The 17,775-nt window shown below is 41.0% G+C and overlaps 2 protein-coding genes across 2 annotated transcripts in view; one reads left to right on the forward strand and one right to left on the reverse strand.

Moving 5' to 3' along the window:
• The first annotated feature begins 182 nt into the window (after window positions 1-182).
• On the forward strand, window positions 183-13,668 carry LOC5569716 (zinc finger protein OZF). Its single transcript, XM_021848185.1, has 4 exons — window positions 183-807; window positions 915-1,443; window positions 1,506-1,542; window positions 13,148-13,668. The coding sequence occupies exons 1-4, from the start codon at window positions 307-309 to the stop codon at window positions 13,569-13,571; spliced, it is 1,491 nt and encodes a 496-aa protein (XP_021703877.1). The 5' UTR covers window positions 183-306; the 3' UTR covers window positions 13,572-13,668.
• Window positions 13,669-14,183: 515 nt separating this feature from the next.
• Window positions 14,184-17,775, reverse strand: part of LOC5569717 (spatacsin) — a 72,004-nt gene continuing 68,412 nt past the window's right edge. The window contains exons 5-6 of the mRNA XM_021848186.1: window positions 14,750-16,038; window positions 14,184-14,642 (exon numbers count right to left, since the gene is read on the reverse strand). Coding sequence (XP_021703878.1) covers window positions 14,273-14,642; window positions 14,750-16,038 — 1,659 coding nt within the window. The 3' untranslated portion in view covers window positions 14,184-14,272. The remainder of the gene's footprint in view (window positions 14,643-14,749; window positions 16,039-17,775) is intronic.

Consider the following 17,775-nt stretch of genomic DNA (forward strand, 5'->3'; position numbering starts at 1 on the left):
TATCCGAGGAGCGTAGTCTGCGAAAATAGTAATTTTAAGCACATTTCTCATTGTTATTGATTTGTTAGATAAGCCCTTAACGCGCATCTTTCTCGAATTGCGTAATTTTCGAACCATCCCCAAACCCAACACAGAATGTGAGTGAAATTAGCCCTGTTTATATTAATAAACTGACGTTTCACCAGTCGGATTTCCAAATTTTATTTATTCCTTGTTTACTAAAACTTTACTAAAAAATTAAGAAGTTTTCTGGTGCATTAGCGAGTAATATGAAGGAAAAGTGAATTTAAAGGCTCAAAATACAGTATGGCTTTAAATTTCGATACCAATCCGGCCGATCTGTGCCGCGTCTGCATCCAGAACGTGACCTACGTCCCATCGGAGAACATTTTCGAATCCTGTTCCGATATCACCATCTACTGCAAGCTCAGTGCCATTTGCCGGGAAGTTTTTGCCGCCGAACCGCAGGAACTGTCCTCATTCACCGATAGTGGAGTGCTGGCGCTTCCGCTAAACGTTTGCCGCGAATGCAAGTCCAAGATAGACGAAGCTTACGAGCTGCACAAAATGTGTGTCGAAAGTAATCGGAAACTTCGGGAGCTACTTTTGCTGGTGGGGCCAAAGCTGGAAGAAGGGGTCACAGTCAAGCAGGAGCCGGAGGAGGCGATTCAGTCGGGTGAACCATCGCATTCGGGGGAGCCACAACAGATATTTGCCGAAAGTCTCAATGCCCCGGCGAAGAAATCGTCTCCCAGGGCAGGGAAAGCTACTTCCAGGGTGATGAAGCAGGAAGTCAATGACGAAGAGGTAAAATCTTTTTCAATCAATTCGCATGAGAATTTCTTTATAGGGTCAAGGGATTTTTCTAAAAAGGAATTCTGATCTGACATTGATTACATAGTAATTCTATTCAGGCCGATAATCAAGGATTGATGCAAGAAACCAATGGATTCGCATGTGAGAAATGTGGCGTTGTTACCAAGCGTGAATTCGCACTGCATAAGCACATGAAGATGAAGCACCCTAAGGACGTGTTTAAGTGCGACAAGTGCTATGAAGTTTACTTCGACGAAGCCAAGCTAAAGGAACACAGGAAGAATCACGATTTGGAAAAGCCTTACCCGTGTCCCAATTGCTCGAAGCGATTCAAAGTTCGAAGGGATGTTACGTTACATGCCAACCACTGCAAAGGTCACACGCCTTATCTGTGCACGGAGTGTGGCAAGAGCTATTCCTACCATAGCAGCCTCGTGCAGCACCTGCTGCGGCACAAGGAACGGGCATTCGCCTGTGGACAGTGTCCCGTGAAGTTCCACACGAAGGGAGCTCTCAAGATGCACGTTAGAATAACGCACAATAAGGAAAAGAACCACTCGTGCGACATTTGCGAAAAGAGGTTCGTGACGAACGATTCGTTGAAGAAACATATGGTGGCTCATACAGGTTCGTTTTTTTTATTCGATACGTGTAAAAGATTCAGTTATCGACTTACTTCTCGATTTTAGGTGAACGACGCTTTACATGTGATATATGCAACATGAGGTAAGCATTCATCAGAACTTACACTGCCGTGCAAATGTTTGGGTTCACCCTCTAAAAAACATACAAAAGTGTATTGTCCATATTCTGTGATTACACGTTCAATTGATACTTTTTATGGCGCATTCGAAAGGCAATGAGTTGTTCTTACTTCGCAGGTATTTTTTCAAAAAACATTTTTTAAATTGTGTATTCTAATTTTTTTTGTAAAAAAAAAAACACTTTAAAAACATGGCTAATTTTCTCAGCATTGGATCGACCAAAATTCTAAAACACTAGAATTATTAAATTAAAGCGGAAAAAAATGAAAACTGAAAAACCGTGAAGGCCCCATACTCTGCGCACTTAAGGTTTTTCAAATTTCAAACAGCTGTAATTAATTGAAAACAAAACACAATCTTCTGAAATTTTGGGAGCAAATACTTATTGACTTTATGTGTAAGGAAAAAATATAAAAGCTCCACTAAGTAATGATTTTTATTGCAAATTTTTAATTTTTCTCAAGGGTGTCCGTGTTCCTAACTCTGCGCACTCATTTTTGCAATGCTCCTTATTCTGCGCATTTAGGTTCCTAACTCTGCGCACTCGATATATTGTTTAATAACAGTTGAAGTATTTTACTAAAAGCATTACTAGCATTCAAACTCTGAATCAATCTTCATTTTCTTGCTTTATACGACTTTACGTCCCCAGTGGAGCGTGAAATGTCTCCAAAATAGAAGTTTACTAAGTGAAGTGAATTTTATCTATAATTCAATCCATGATAATTACTGTTACTGAATGCCATCAAGTGCAACTCTCAAAATAATCGAAATCATCATATGATTTCCAAAACATGTAATTAACTTAGTTTTCTAAAATCCAAATCAACATACAAAAAGGGTACAAACTACGTCTTTTTTGCGTTCACCCTTGGCGTGTAAAGGAAAATTAGCTTTGACTGTTTATGTATTTTCACTAGAAAATATAAAAACCAAATTTTGTTTGATTCGGTTCGGGTCCGGGTTTGAAGAAAATTAATAAGAACCTGGTTCTGGTTTGTTATATGTGAAACCCGAACATTCCTACTAAATACGAAGAATAGTTTAAGCGATAGGGTATATCCATTCTTAATGTATTGTTCATCACTCAATCGAGAAGCATTGCTGCCCTGTATAAGCGTGACGTAATTAATTAGCGATTCGTATTTCAGATCAATAACAGTACTTTGTTGGCGTTTCTATATAGCAAATACGATTAAACCTCGATGTTCCATTACTTGATATTGACTCATGAAACTATACAAAAAATCAAAATTATTTCATTGCATGGTTAGGGAGCATTCAAAAATTACGTCCATCGTTCAGGGGAGGAGGAGTCTACAAAAATGTGATAATTGATGCATTAGGTACTGTAAAAATAGCGACAGGAGATTGAGGGGACGAAGTGTAGAAATCCTTAAAATATGATAGACGTCATTTTTTAATCTTCCCTTACTATGATGGTCCCCTCAAACAATTTTCCAAAGTATTTCTATTTCATATCTCGATGGTGTCGACAAGTCGATGGTTCCCTTCAATATCGACCTCTGGAGGGTTGATTGTATGTTGAAAATAACGTTGTATAACTGCTGCGCATAGTAAGGAACATAGTTGAAAAATGGTTCCTTACTATGCGCACTTAAGAAGAATAAGAAAATGAAGAGAAAATAAGTTGCACTTTACCAGTGATGATTGCTCGACTGACTACGTACTAAAAATCTGAAATATATTCGCTTTAATTTGATTCAAATGACTTAAGTGATGAGGTACTCCCTTAGCATTTTTGCTAACGGGCAGTCAATTTGGATGTTTTTCAATATTTTTAAAGATATTTTATTTTTTATTTAAGTAATAAACGTAAATTTGTCAAGAAAATTCTTCGCGTACTTTTTTATTACTATTGTATCAATATATTGAAAACAAATTTTAAACAAAAATTTAAATAATTTACCAGATTTTGGTGGATTTTTGTAAAAGTGCGCAGAGTTAGGGGTCCTCACGGTAGTTTATATTGACAAAAAGTATCACTGTACGCGCTTACATGCATAAAGTATGCTGATACTTTTCAGCTATGTCAGTGCAAAACCAACTGATTTTCTTTGATTCGAAATCGTGAGATGAATAAGGTATAAGGTATAAGAAAAGCCATCCGAGTCATCGTGCAAAAGTTTGCACTTACTTGACTTACTTAAAAAGCGAAAATTCTGTAAAATCTCAAAACAACCATTATTCGCTTTTTTATTTTATTTTATTTTATTTATTTATTGCAATTAGTAACTATATCACACAAATGGTTTCCTAACATTCATGACTGAGATATGGAATTCCCTTTCAATAGTTTATTACGCAATTTACAATTTGTTTGATTAGATTTTCTTATTGTAGCTTTACATTGAAGGAAAAATTTTCTCATGCAAAAAAAAAATCTTAGAAATTACTTTAACTTAAAGAATGGAACATGAAAAAACAAAACAAGAAAACTTAAGAGTAATATCACAGCGAATTATGGAGCCAGTTCTTGAAGAAGCGGGTTAATAGAAAGCTCACAACTCAAGTTGAATTTGGGTAGCAGCCCACTGTGTTTTATTTTCTCGATTTCATGCGCTTTTTGAATAGCGCCCAACCCGTTGATTTTAGCGATATAGTTTGTTCGGAGAAGTTTCTTGGTGTATTAAAGCGCAACTTTTGACGAAAAAAGTTTTGTGATCAATCCACCTAGCAGTGAGATAGAAAAACTATTTTTTCAAAACATTTAGATAGACATATGGTGTCTTCGGCTAAGTTGTAGAATTGGCAATTTGAAACAACTTTGTCGAAGACACGATTTTTCTATCTCTTATTCTTTTTGAGATATATGCCGTTGTATGTGAATGGCCCCTAAAAATCATATTTTTATCATAACTTTTTTCCAAGGTTTTTAACATTTTTTGTGTTCTCTACAAAGTTGTTTATCATAGAAATGCCCGTGTTTTTGCTGAACATATCATCACCCTATCTTTTGAAGTTACAAAGTTATTCATGAATTCTCGATTACTTTTTTAAATCGACGTAAGTAACTATCATACGGTTTTGAGAAAGTTAATTAAGAAGAATCACAACCTTTCTTCTGAAACTGTTTTAAAATGAATCACCCTTTTTTAACTTTTTTCACCGTGTACATCGCTTAAATTTTGCATGCAATCAGCTCGTTGTAAAACGCTAGGTAGTTCCTATCATTTCTCACAAAAAATATATGACAAAATGATAAGCCGTTTCAATCAGTTACTTACAACGTTTTTGTACCAGTGTAAAATCGACTCAAGTAGTGTTTTGTTTTGATTCGTGGTTAAGTCACTTTGTCTTCCATAAAACAGAGCGGCGAAGGTAGCGGTTAGGTTGCGAAAGTGGAGAATCTTTCTTTCGTCGTTTTGTAAATTCGAAAATTAAACGTTCTAAAAGTGAAAAATCGAGTTGGTTTAGAGCGGAACGTGTAGAATTTCGTCTGCGAAACACATAGGATTGGTAAAGTAAGTTTGTTAACTTTACTGACTTGAGTCTGTTTGAATAAGTCTTCGAGAATTACTCTTTTTTCAAGGGGTAGTTTAGGCCTCTATAACCGGCTTCGGCGCCAAATGGCGCAGACAACTCTTACAAATCATGATAGTACCGTATCTCCCCTTTCGGCATTTGATAAAAACTTTTGTCTATAAGCGTCTTTGCATGGGTTTTTTACTAACAAACCAATAAGCCTTATTAAAACGAAATCGACTGTTAATTATTTTACTTTAAGAGATAGACAGGTACAATGTTCAGCAAAACCACGCGTTTTAAGATGTTTAACAACTTTGTAGAAGACATAAATAATGTTGTTGCTGAGTCATACCAACAATATTTCTGTATTATCTGCCGGCTTATAATTGCGTTTCATTATTTTAATAACTACTATCAACTTGGTTTAACAATTTTGATTTTTGATTTTGACAGTTAAGTTCAATACGGTCCAACAAAATTAATTTTTAATTTAAAAATTTATTTTGTTGAAACAACAATATTTTCGCATTAAAATAAAAAATGTTTGTTTTGAAATAAAGTTTTGTTCTTTTTTGATTCTATAATAAATTTATTTGAAATAATAAAACCTTTTTATTGATGCCAGCCTTCTCCCCCCACCCCCATTTTTACTTTTTTTACATGAGGACAAACGACTGTAGTTTCGAAAATTAATTAATTTATTTACTTTAAAAATGGCCATATGTACCTGCGCCGCTCCTAATTCATAATTATTGAGTGAAATTGCTCCGCACCGCAAGCGACGAAGTGGACTCATCAGCTCAATTTCTTTCCGCTGGGTTAGCTCCAGTGTTTCATGTAAGAGTTAACTGCAATCATTAAAAATAACTAATTTGATTGAAAACTATAGGAAATAATGGTCATAACTTACCATAACTTTCATAGATTCCGATGTTTCGAAACTATTGAATTTATCGATTGATTACATAAAAATCGCATTGCAATTGCATTGCAATTTCTCCGCGTTGGTCGTTTTCACTTTTACACAAGAGCGTAAAACAAAACGGCAGATCAGATCTTTATATATCAGAATCAACAATAAAACGAACTGATCCAAACAAATCATCAATTTAAAATGAAGTTTTTTGTCGTTGTTTCAACAATAAATCTGATTGAAAATGCTGTCAAAAAATTCAAAAATATTTCTGTTTTGTTTCAATGAAAATCATTGCTGCTTCAATGCAATTCGTTTAGTTACAACAAATTTAAAGTGTTTATAAAAAAATAACAAAAATAATTATTGTTTTGAACAGCTGTTAATTCTCTGCGTGAAAGTTTGAGAAATTTGAGAATCCAGCGTAGCGCGATCAGTGGGTGGAATACAAACAACAGTGTCGTCGCTTGGCGGCCAGTGAAAGAAACTGAATGTTCGAAAGGTTGTTGCCTGCACTTTTTGCCGCTGGCGCCAACTGTTAGCGTTTAAAGCGAAGTATGCACTTCAACAGAAAAGTAATCGCTTATCTCGATGCGTGAGAAATTTCTTGTAAGAAATGCTCAAGAAAAGCATTTTCTTTGATCGCAGTATGCAGTTGAAAAGAAATGTCAATTCAAATGGAGCTTACTGTAGAAAATTTCTTGACCATTTCTTGGGCAGAAATTGTTACTTTTCCTGAGCTGAACAGCATACCTAGCTTAAGAACGAAATAAACAGTCGTTACCCTATTGGAGCACCGTGGCAGTTGGTTGCATCACACGATACTCTTTCGTGCATCACGCAACTCAGCAGGCTGACATAATATTGATACTCATTTGGGGGAGCCGTTCGGCTTCTGGAAATTCTGCAGGATATTATCCAAAGTTTCGAATGATTCATTGGTTTTTAATCATCTCAACAATTTAACTAGAAATTCGTCTACAATTTCCTCAAAGGTCTATTAGTTCTCCTAGCAACCCTTATGCATCAAGGGTGTCTTCAGAACTTATACAAGTAAGTTTCATCAGAGAATTGAACTGGCCATTTGAACCTATCAGTGACATAAATGTAGTTTTAAGATTATTCATGTAGAAAAAACATCTCATGTGTTTAAACTACAATCTAACTCTAGAACATCGCTTGAATCATCTTTTTATTTATGGCGCTAACCTCCAGTTCCTACTTCCAATATCCTGCTCCACTTGATCGAACCACCTAGCTCGTTGCGCTTCTCTTCGTCTTGTACCGGCCGAATTCGAAGTTAACACCATTTTTGCGGGATTGTTGTCCGGAATTCTCACAACGTGTCCCGCCCATCGGACCCCTCTAGCTTTGGCGACTTTCTGAATACTGGGTTCACCCTAGAGTTGCGCAAGCTCGTGGTTCATTCTCCTTCATACGCCGTTCTCACATACTCCGCCAAAGATCGTCCTCTTCGAGCATTGTCCACGTCGCATGCCCGTAGAGGACTACCGGTCTTATAAGCGTCTTGTACATGGTACACTTAGTACGAAAGCGAAGTTTACCAGACCGCAAGGTCTTGTGGAGTCCATAGTAAGCACGACTTCCGGCAATGATACGTCTTCGAATTTCTCTGCTGCAGTTGTTATTCGACATTATCGATGATCCGAGGTAGACAAATTCGTCCACCACCTCGACCTCATTCCCGTCGTCATATGGGATTATAGCCTTGCAAACATCTACAAAAATCCAAAACAAAATTAGCTTAAAAGAGATTTGTTTCTACAGCAACATACTTCATTAAGGTTTTCACTATGGGATGATAAGTTTCCTCATCATGCGACTGCCAATGTGAGCTCTATCGCGATCGGTCCCTCCAGCCAGCAGAATTTTTCGTCTTCGACGTATTTACCTTCAATCCAACCCGGTCTGCTTCACGTTTTAACCTGGTATACTGTTCAGAAACCACCTGGAACGTTCCGACAATGTCCACGTCGCCAGCAAAACAGATGAACTGGCTGGATTTATTGAGGATCGTGCCCCGCATATTGAAGCCCGTCTGTTTCATAACACCTTCTAGAAAAGACCATCGCCTTGTCGAAGTCCTTTGCGTGTTCCAAACGGTTTCGATAACGCACCCGATATCTTCACACAGCACTGTACATGATTCATCGTTGCCTTGATCAGTCTACATAGTCAGTTTCACGGGATAAACATTCTCGTCCATAATTTTCCATAGCTCTTCGCGGTCTATGGTATCATAGGCCGCTTTGAAATCGATGCATATGTGGTACGTTGGGACTTGATATTCGCGATATTCTTGGAGGATCAGCCGCAACATAAAGATTTGGTCTGTCGTCGATCGCCTGTCCACGAAACCAACTTGATATTATGTATCCGGCAGAAATAAAGACGAACTTTTGTTTTAAATTTATTTTTCCATAATCTCCAAGCATCGCAACTAATATTTGAACAGTGCGCTGTGTTCATAAACATCGTAAGAATGCAGAGCCACACTTAAAAATTATTTTCAAAAAGCGGCGAGTTGGGGCGCATCGCGAGTCTCACTGGCGCGATCCGGTTTGGTGGCGGCGCGGCAATAACTTCCCACAAATCTGCTTACTAGCGGCGATAGACGGCGGAAGATGATCTGGGGAAAGCACTTATAGGCTGAGTTAAGAATGGTGATCTCTCGATAGTTCTCACATTCTAACTTGTCACCCTTTTTGTGTATTGGGTATATTACTCCCTGCTTCCACTCCTCCGGTAGCTGTTCTGTATCCCAGATCCTGGGTATCAATCGGTGCAGACAAGTAGCCAAGTGTCCGGGTTCGATTCCCGGCCGGTCCAGGATCTTTTCGTAATGGAAATTTCCTTGACTTCCCTGGGTATAGAGTATCATCGTACCTGCCACACGATATACGAATGCAATAATGGCAACTTTGGCAAAGAAAGGTCTCAGTTAATAACTGTGGAAGTGCTCATTGACACTAAGCTGAGAGGCAGACTTTGTCCTAGTGAAGACGTAACGCCAAGAGGAAGAAGAAGACTAGTAGTCAACCTGTCCGGGCCCATTTTAATAAGTTCCTCTCCAATACCATCCTTCCCAGATGCTTTGTTGTTCTTGAGCTGTTTGATAGCATCCTTAACTTCACCTATTGTGGGAGTTGGCACGTCTCCCTCATCCGCCGTACTGATGAAGCCATTTCTCCTGCTGCCTTGGTCTTCCTCATCTGCGCCATTCAGGTGTTCATCGTAGTGCTGCTTCCAAATTTCGATCACATCACATTCGACCGTCAAGATACCTCCATCCTTATCCATCCATTTCGGCTCGCGGCACAAAGCCTTTGCGGGATGCATTGAGTTTCTTGTAGAACTTACGCGTTTCTTGAGAACGATACAGCTGCTCCATCTCTTCGCACTCCAACTCTTCCAGGCGGCGCTTTGCTGGGTTTACTGTCTTCGCTTCTGTTTGTATCGTTCCACGTTTTGGCAAGTGCCTTGCTGCAGCATAATCGCCCGCGTTGCATTCTTCTCGTCCAAAACCGTCTGACACTCCTCGTCGAACCAACTGTTCCGTCGAATTCCTTCCATGAACCCAATGGCACCTTTCGCTGCGTTGTTAATGTCTGTTTTGACACTACTACTTCGAGGGGGGCTTCGGTGAGCTCTCCCTCATCCGGCAACGCTGCTTCAAGGCTTTGCGCGTAATCAGTTGCGACTTCGGGTAGCTCCAGTTGTTCCAGATCGTACCGTTGCGGGCGCCGGTACTGTCGTAACGCTTATCCCATTTGAAATGGAAATCTGCTGAGCTAACCAAGTTTAAGCAAAACTTCACTGCCAGAATGCTTGCGTCTAAAAAATTACACGTTATATCGTGCCAACATATTCCAACAGACTGCTTTGCCTCGTCATCATCGAATAGCTTACAACCTCTAGCCCGAAGCTAGGTACCGATCCGAAGTCGAACTCTAATAAGTTCGAGTCTAATTCTCGCTCTTTCCCATGACGAAGCATCCGTCGCCAACCGAACACGATTCAATAGCCGAATCACATTCCGACGATCTTTGCTGTTAAAGGCGATCAAATACATACCTACTACCATAACCCTTATACGTGGTTCATTCCATTCCTACTTCTTTATCGCATCATTTTGGTTTTCCTTTTTATGACATGTTTCGAATTGCACCAGACACGCTAAACATTTGCAACTCATGTCTCGTTATTTTTTTTTTTCAAATATGTACAGTGGAACTTATATCTACTACAGGTACAGAATGATGTTCACAACGGAAAGTCTTTGGCCCACTTTAACCATCACAAGGTAGTGGTCCGAATCGATGTTTACGCCGCGATAATTTCTGACGTCGATAATGTCCGAGAAGTATCTTCCATCGATCAAAACGTGGTCGATTTGCGATTCAGTCTGTTGGGGTGATCTCCAGGTGTATCCGATACGGGAGACTGTGCTGGAAGTACACTCCCGTGCAAAAGTTTGGGTTCACCCCCTCAAAAACATACAAAAGTGTTTTGTCCATATCTCTGTGGTTACACGTCCAATTGAAACTCATTAAGCCGCATTCGAATGGCAAAGAGTTATTCTTACTTCGTATGTATTTTTCCAAAAACATTTTTTGAATTTTGTATGCTAAATTTTTACTTAAAGTTGTGACATTTTTCAAAAAACACACTGAAAAATCATACCTAATTTCCTCAGCATTGGGTCAACCAAAATTTTAAATCAAAGTGTCATTAGAATCGTAATCTTATATTCTTTGAAGAGACCCCACGAAATTTTGGCGGAGAAATCTGGAAAGTATTCAAAATCAATGAAACAGTCAGTCAAGTCATCGTGCAAAAGTTTGGGTTCACCCCTCAGTATGATGCAAATCGTGCAAAAGTTTGGGTTCACCTGAGCCGCACTCACATCATTTTTGTCAATATCTCTGCCATTTTTCAACCGATTTTAATAGTTTAAAGCTTTTTTGAGTGCAAATAATGGCGCGTACATGATAGGTTTCAGATTTCACAGATTTAAGTAAGTTCAGGTGAACCCAAACTTTTGCACGATACACCATACTGAGGGGTGAACCCAAACTTTTGCACGATGACTTGACTGACTGTTTAATTGATTTTGAATACTTTTCAGATTTTTCCGCCAAAATTTCATGAGTGCTCTTCAAAGAATATAAGATTACGATTCTAATGACACTTTGATTTAAAATTTTGGTCGACCCAATGCTGAGGAAATTAGATATGATTTTTCAGTGTGTTTTTTGAAAAATGTCACAACTTTAAGTAAAAATTTAGTATACAAAGTTCAAATAATGTTTTTGGAAAAATATATACGAAGTAAGAATAACTCTTTGTCTTTCGAATGCGGCTTAGAGAGTTTCAATTGGACGTGCAATCACAGAGATATGGACAAAACACTTTTGCATGTTTTTTGGGGGGTGAACCCAAACTTATGCACGGGAGTGTAGGTACTACGTATGGTCATATTCTTGGAGGCGGCGTAATCAATCAGTCTAAGACCATTTTCGATCGTAAGCTGGTGAGCGCTGAACTTTCCTATAATCGGTTTGAATTCCTCCTCCTGGACAACCTGAGCATTGAGATCTCCGATAACGATTTTGACATCATAGCTTGGGCAGCTGTCGTATTCACGTTCCAGCTGCACGTAGAAAGCGTCCTTATCCTCATCGTCACTTGCTAGGTGAGGGCTGTGCACGTTGATTATGCTGATATTGAAGAAATGGCTTTTGATCCTCCACTTGCACATTCTGTTGTCGATTGGCCACCACTCAATCACGCGCCTCTGCATTTCGTCCATCACGATAAAAGCTATACCCAGCTCGTGTCTGTTGCCGCAGCTCTGGTAGAACCACCTCTATTTGTATGTACCATCGACCCTTTCCAGAAAACCTTCTGCAGCGCTACGATGTTAACCTTGTGGACCCTCAATAAATCGGAAAGAATGCGGGTACTTCCCAAGAATTTGAGAGACTTCCATGATCCAAGTTTCCAATCGTCAGTCCTCTTCCGATGCCTGGGTCTGAGTTGTATGCTTCCTGTACTGATGATTTTTACGGCTGGTTTGTAAGGCCTGCACCAATCCCCTGTCCCGCCGGAGGACCATCGTGCACAGCACCGTTTAGAGTCCCACGCTGGCACTGGGACGATGGCTCATGGCTCAAATGTTAGGAGCATGGAGAACAGACGCTCTGGTAAGCTACACCCTCAGAAGAGAGGAGCCCCCCTTCTCTGTCAGCATACGACCAAGGTCCCACCGGGGTTGGTTACCCGATCTTTCCTACGGTTCCTCGTACCCCAGGCGGTACCGCGGGGAGGTAGAGATATAAGTTACTGGAGAAGAGGCTAAGGATCACAAATGGGGTCTGTTTTATACCTGCAGGTACGTGAAGTACCAATGGTACGCAATGTCCAGCCATTTACCACCCCTCACACAGAGTATAGCTGTAAAACTCAGGGAAATTGCGTCATATTCCATTCAATAGTCATGAAAAAGGTTTTTGAGAAAAAGACCCCCATAAAACTGTGGCCTCAGGACTCCTACGCTTGTAAACCTGGCCCTGATCTTCACCTTAAATATCTATGCCTTTTGACTACTAATTTGATTAATTTGTTCAATTCCATGGGAAATTACCAAAAGCTGTTGAGATTTTTGAGTTTGTAACCCAACCAAAAGTCACGTCTGTAATGTACCGCAGCTAATGCAATAATGAAGAAGAAGATTCCAGATTTCTTTTAGAACCATCATAAGAGTTTTTCGAATAGATATGGGAGATGTAGGGACGAATGACCTTCGGGTTAAAGTCCCTCTCAAACAACAACAACAACAACAGATATGGGAGAGGTATCTCGCTCGTCCCGAACCCGAGACAATAATTGAAAAGCAAACGCGGACCCGACCCGTACCCGAAAAATTTTCGCTATTCGCCGGAGAATCGGGTTTGAAAACCCGAGAACCGCCCATCTCTAGTATGCGCCAACCATCAAGTATTATTGTTATCACACTTATTTGCAATGGCTTCGCGGCCCCCCTGAGAAGTCGTCACGACCCCCTAGGGGTCCGTGGACCATCGGCTTAGAAGCCCTGATGTATGATCAGAAACCTCAGAGTAATTTCTATCTCAATCAACAGGTTCAAGCGGTCGAATAACAAGCAGCGGCACATGCGTACCCACACGGGAGAAAAACCCTACAAATGCACCCACTGCGATCGGGCGTTTTCCCAAACTAACGATCTGCTGAAGCACAGCAAAACCCACTTTGGTGACAATCCGTACAAGTGTGACCGGTGCGATGATGCATTCCGTCTGATATCTCAGCTGAGGGACCACTACAAGGTGCACTATCAAGCGGGTGACAATCAGGATTCGGAACCGGCGGGAACATTCCAGTTCACCATCGTTAGTGCACTCAAACGGCGCGCTGCACAGGAAAGGCAGAGGGAGCACCATCAGGACGACATTCCATCCGCCAGTGAAGCCAACGAGGATGAGATGGTGAACTCGGTTCTGGCGAACCTTCCGGAGTTTCCCGTGGAAATGGAAAACAATACTTGATATTACGTAAGTATGTAATTGAAGAACTGAAACGCTAAATTGTTTTCGGAGGAGTGTTGAATCGATTGCGACTAAATCCGATAATGGTTAAAAGATAGTTGATTGATAGTCTTAATTCATTCCAATTCGAAAGCCTTTATGCACTTGTACGGCAAACCTGAAGAATTCCATAATTCACAAATGGAATCAAAGTGTTCCGTGTGTTTCTAAAACTGAAACTAGGTGGTTGAGGCACTGCGTACGACGCCATTGAAATAAAACTTTTTGTTTAAACAAATTAAACATATTATATTCTTATGTTTTAAAAAAGCCTCCAAACTTTTTTCTATGATTATTTTTTTTACTGACAGGAAATAGTAATCACCCTGTAAAGTCGATTGACCAATCTATCTCATGTGGCGCAATACTTACCGACTCGCCCTTAAATATATTTCAAGAAACTTTGGCAATATAGAAAAAAAAAACAGCGATTTGTATATGAATGATTTCTCCAACATATCATTTGAATTATATATTTATATGCGTATACAATTATGAAATGAACATTTTAATATGTATTATTTTGGAAATCACGATTTAAAATAAATACACAGTGCTATTTCACACACAAACTTCATGAATATAAAACAAAATATTTAATAATACTCGTATCAATAAAACGACAAGAAAATACACAAATCAATTTGAAATCTAACAGTTCTTCAACTACTCCCAACAGCGTGTTCGTTCCGGCCGTAGTCGCAATCCTTCAGATAGTAGAAACTGTTCTGATTGATCAGTTCGTTGATGGTTCGTTTCAATCCCAGCAGCGAGGCCAGTCGGTACTTGAGCGTGACCGATTCGACCAGATCGACCAGCCCGGCGATGGCGCGTTCCATCTCCGGCGTAATGTGCGGTTCCTGTTGGAACTTTCTGACCAGTGCCTCGACCATTTCATCCGTCAGCGGCATGCGGTCCAGGAAGTCCTCCAGGTAGCCCAACTCCCCGCTGAGGATGTAGTGCTGATAGAGGGCCGTGGTCCAGTTGATTTCGCACTCGTACGTCCTCGAAACGATTAGTGCCTGCGGAACGCTGTGGAAGAAGACGATTCTGTCAATAATTGATGCGGGTAACAGTATCGGGTGAACATTAGTGTGGCCCATATTTATATGGCTATATTGTGGTCACTTACCACTTACCTTAAAGCATTATACACGAAGGACTCCGGATCCTTGATGTTGAGCACCGAGTAGCAGAACTGATGCTGTTCACCTTGTCCAGTTTTGTCCGCCATAGCCTGATTGATCAAGTATATTTGCAACGCGACCAGTTCGGCGTTCGATGCAGTTCTCTGTGCCAGGTTCATCTTATTGTCCAGCAGATAGTTTTCGGCCGCATGCATATACGACTCCATGGCACCGTTCAATTCCGAAACCACAAGCGGCGTACACGCCAAACGAGGAATACCCGCTCTAGGGCTTCCACTGACCGGCGCCGAGGATTTTTCATGCGTGGACAGAACCTTGGCGATCGCGGATTTGGCTTCCGTTTCCCACATTTCCGCTATCTCTTTGTACATGAGAAAGTGCAGTGCTGCCAGGCGGAAAAACTCCTTCTGTGCCGGGCAGTGTTCGTTTAGGTACGAAATGATGGCCGTTTTCAGCCCGTTTGTGTGCTTCTCGTCGAACTGACCCAGCAGAGACTCGAACTGATCGTTCTTGATCAGCGTTTCGAAGCAATAGTGCATCTCCCGATAGCGCCCTATGCCGACGAGAAGCTTTACGATCAAATTCCACGATTTGGCAGCGGTTAGCACGGAGTTCAGGGCTTTGCAGCGTTGCAGAACTTCAACGATGCCCTCAACGGAACATTCGTGCACGAAGCAGTCGTGGGCTTTGACCAGAAGCGCTACGATTATGGTGTTTTGTTTTTTGAGGGATAACATTTGTCCTCGGAATATAGACCGCAATTTTTCCAGGACTGCCTTGTCCACTTTTCCTGACTTTGAATGTTCAGATTCCGTTCTGCTAGGTTCTGGAGATTTCTCCAGTTGCTTATACTGCTTGATGGCATCACAATACTTGAGCAGGCAATTTCCCAGCATGGTCGTGTTGGGCGCCAACTCCAGGAACAGGTGAAACTCTTGATCAATGTTGTAACCCCAAAGAAGTTCTTCAACGGGTTTCATACTGATGACCGGAGATCCCTGCTGCAGTAGGTAGAACTTGGAGCTGACCACGGCCGTCGCGATTTCCTTCGACAGGAACTCGGACACTATCTCGTCTCGCAGCTTGTGCGATGTCATTATGTCGCTGATGACCTCCAGTTTGTGAATGCAGTCCTCCTGGATTACTTCGGCGAGGAACCCGATCGGGTCGCGGATCTTCAGAATTTCGTTGTAATCCTTGTCCATGTACATGGCGATGCGGTAGGTGAGCACGATGCGCTTGGCAATATCCTGACCGTACACGATTTGAACACCCAGACCCTGCGAACAAAACGAGACATAAGGAATTGTTTTTTTTTTCATTAGATTTATTTGGCTTTACTTATAATAACACATAGCCTGCCAAGTGGTAATTCAAGTATAGTACTACATATCAACATCACATGCGATAATAAAATCGGCTATTGACTTTAAAACTTCTAAATCTTGTTCCCTAAGTATTATTTGCAGATCTGGAATTATTTGTTTCCTAATTAACATCGTCCACAATGCACGCCTTTGATTGAGGAATCTAGTGCATCCGAATATTAGGTGATCCGGATCGCAAGGTGCTTCACCACAGGAACATGAATCATCCACAATTATCCTATTCCGTTTGAGATGGGCTGGCAAACGCATAAGGAATTGTTTAGTATGTAGTATTGAACTTGAAAATTTGAACACTAAACCTCTGGGATTCCTTTTGGAAGCCCTCTAGGGATTTCTATTGGAAGCCCCCCAAGGATTCCTCCTGGTAGCCCTCTACAGATTCCTCCTGAAAGCTATCCGGCGATTCCTCCTGGTGGCCCTCTAGGTATTCCTTCTGGAAACCCTCCAAGGATTCCTTTTGGAAGCCCTCCAGGGATTTCTACTGAAGGTTCTGCAGAAGAATTCCTCCAGGAAGCCTTCCAAGGATTTCTCCAAGAAGCCTCAAAGGATTCCTACGGGAAACCATCCAAGAATTCCTCCTAGAAGCTTTCCAAGGATACCTTCAAGAATTCTTTTAAAGATTCCTCCAGGAAGCCTTCTAAAGATTCCTCCAGGAAGCCTTCAAAAGATTCCTCCAGAAATCCTTCCTAGAATTCCACAAGAAAGCCTTTCAAGTATTCCTCAAGGAAACTTTCAAAGGATTTCTACAGGAAGTCCTCCAAGAATTCCTCTAGAAAGCCTTCCAAGGATTTCTCCAGGAAGCCTTACAAAGGATTTCTCCAGGAAGGTTTCGAACGATTCCTCCAGGAAGCCTTCCAATGATTCCTCCTAGAAGTTAGCCAAGGATTCCTGCTGGAAGACCTCCAGTGATTTCTCAAGGAAGCCTTCCAAGGATTTCTTCATGAAGGCTTTCAAGGATTTCTCCAGGAAGCCTTCCAAAGATTCCTACAGGAAGCTTTCCAAGGATTTCTTCAGGCAGCCTTCCAAGGATTTCTCCAGGAAGCCTTCCAAGAATTTCACCAGGAAGTCTTCCAAGAATTCATCCAGGAAGCCTTCAAGGTTCCTCAAGGAAGCCCTCCAAGGATTTCTCTAGGAAGCTCTTCAATAATCCGTCCAGGGAACCTTTCAAGGATTCCTCCAGGAAGCCTTCAAATAATTCCTCCAGAAAGCTTTCCAAGGATTTCTTCAGGAAGCCTTCCAAGGATTTCTCCAGGAAGCCTTCCAAAAATTCCTTTAGGAAGCTCTCCAAGGATTTCTTCAAGAAGTCTTCCAAGGATTCCTGCAAGAAGTCTGCCATGGATTCCTCCAGGAAGCCTTTAAAAGATTCTTCCAGGAATCCTTCCAAGAATTCCACCAGGAAGCCTTCCAAGGATTTCTTTAAGGAGACCTTCAAAGGATTCCTACAGGGATTCCGGGTTCCTCAAGGAAGCCCTCCAAGGATTCCTCTAGGAAGCCTTCCAAGAATTCCTTCAGAAAGCTTTCCAAGGATTTTTCCAGGAAGCCTTACAAGCATTTCTCCAGGAAGCCTTCCAGTGATTTCTCAAGAAAGCCTTCCAAGGATTCCTCCAGGAAGGCTTTCTAGGATTTCTC

Source organism: Aedes aegypti, chromosome 2 (genome assembly GCF_002204515.2).
Source record: "Aedes aegypti strain LVP_AGWG chromosome 2, AaegL5.0 Primary Assembly, whole genome shotgun sequence".
Taxonomy (NCBI): Eukaryota; Metazoa; Arthropoda; class Insecta; order Diptera; family Culicidae; genus Aedes; species Aedes aegypti.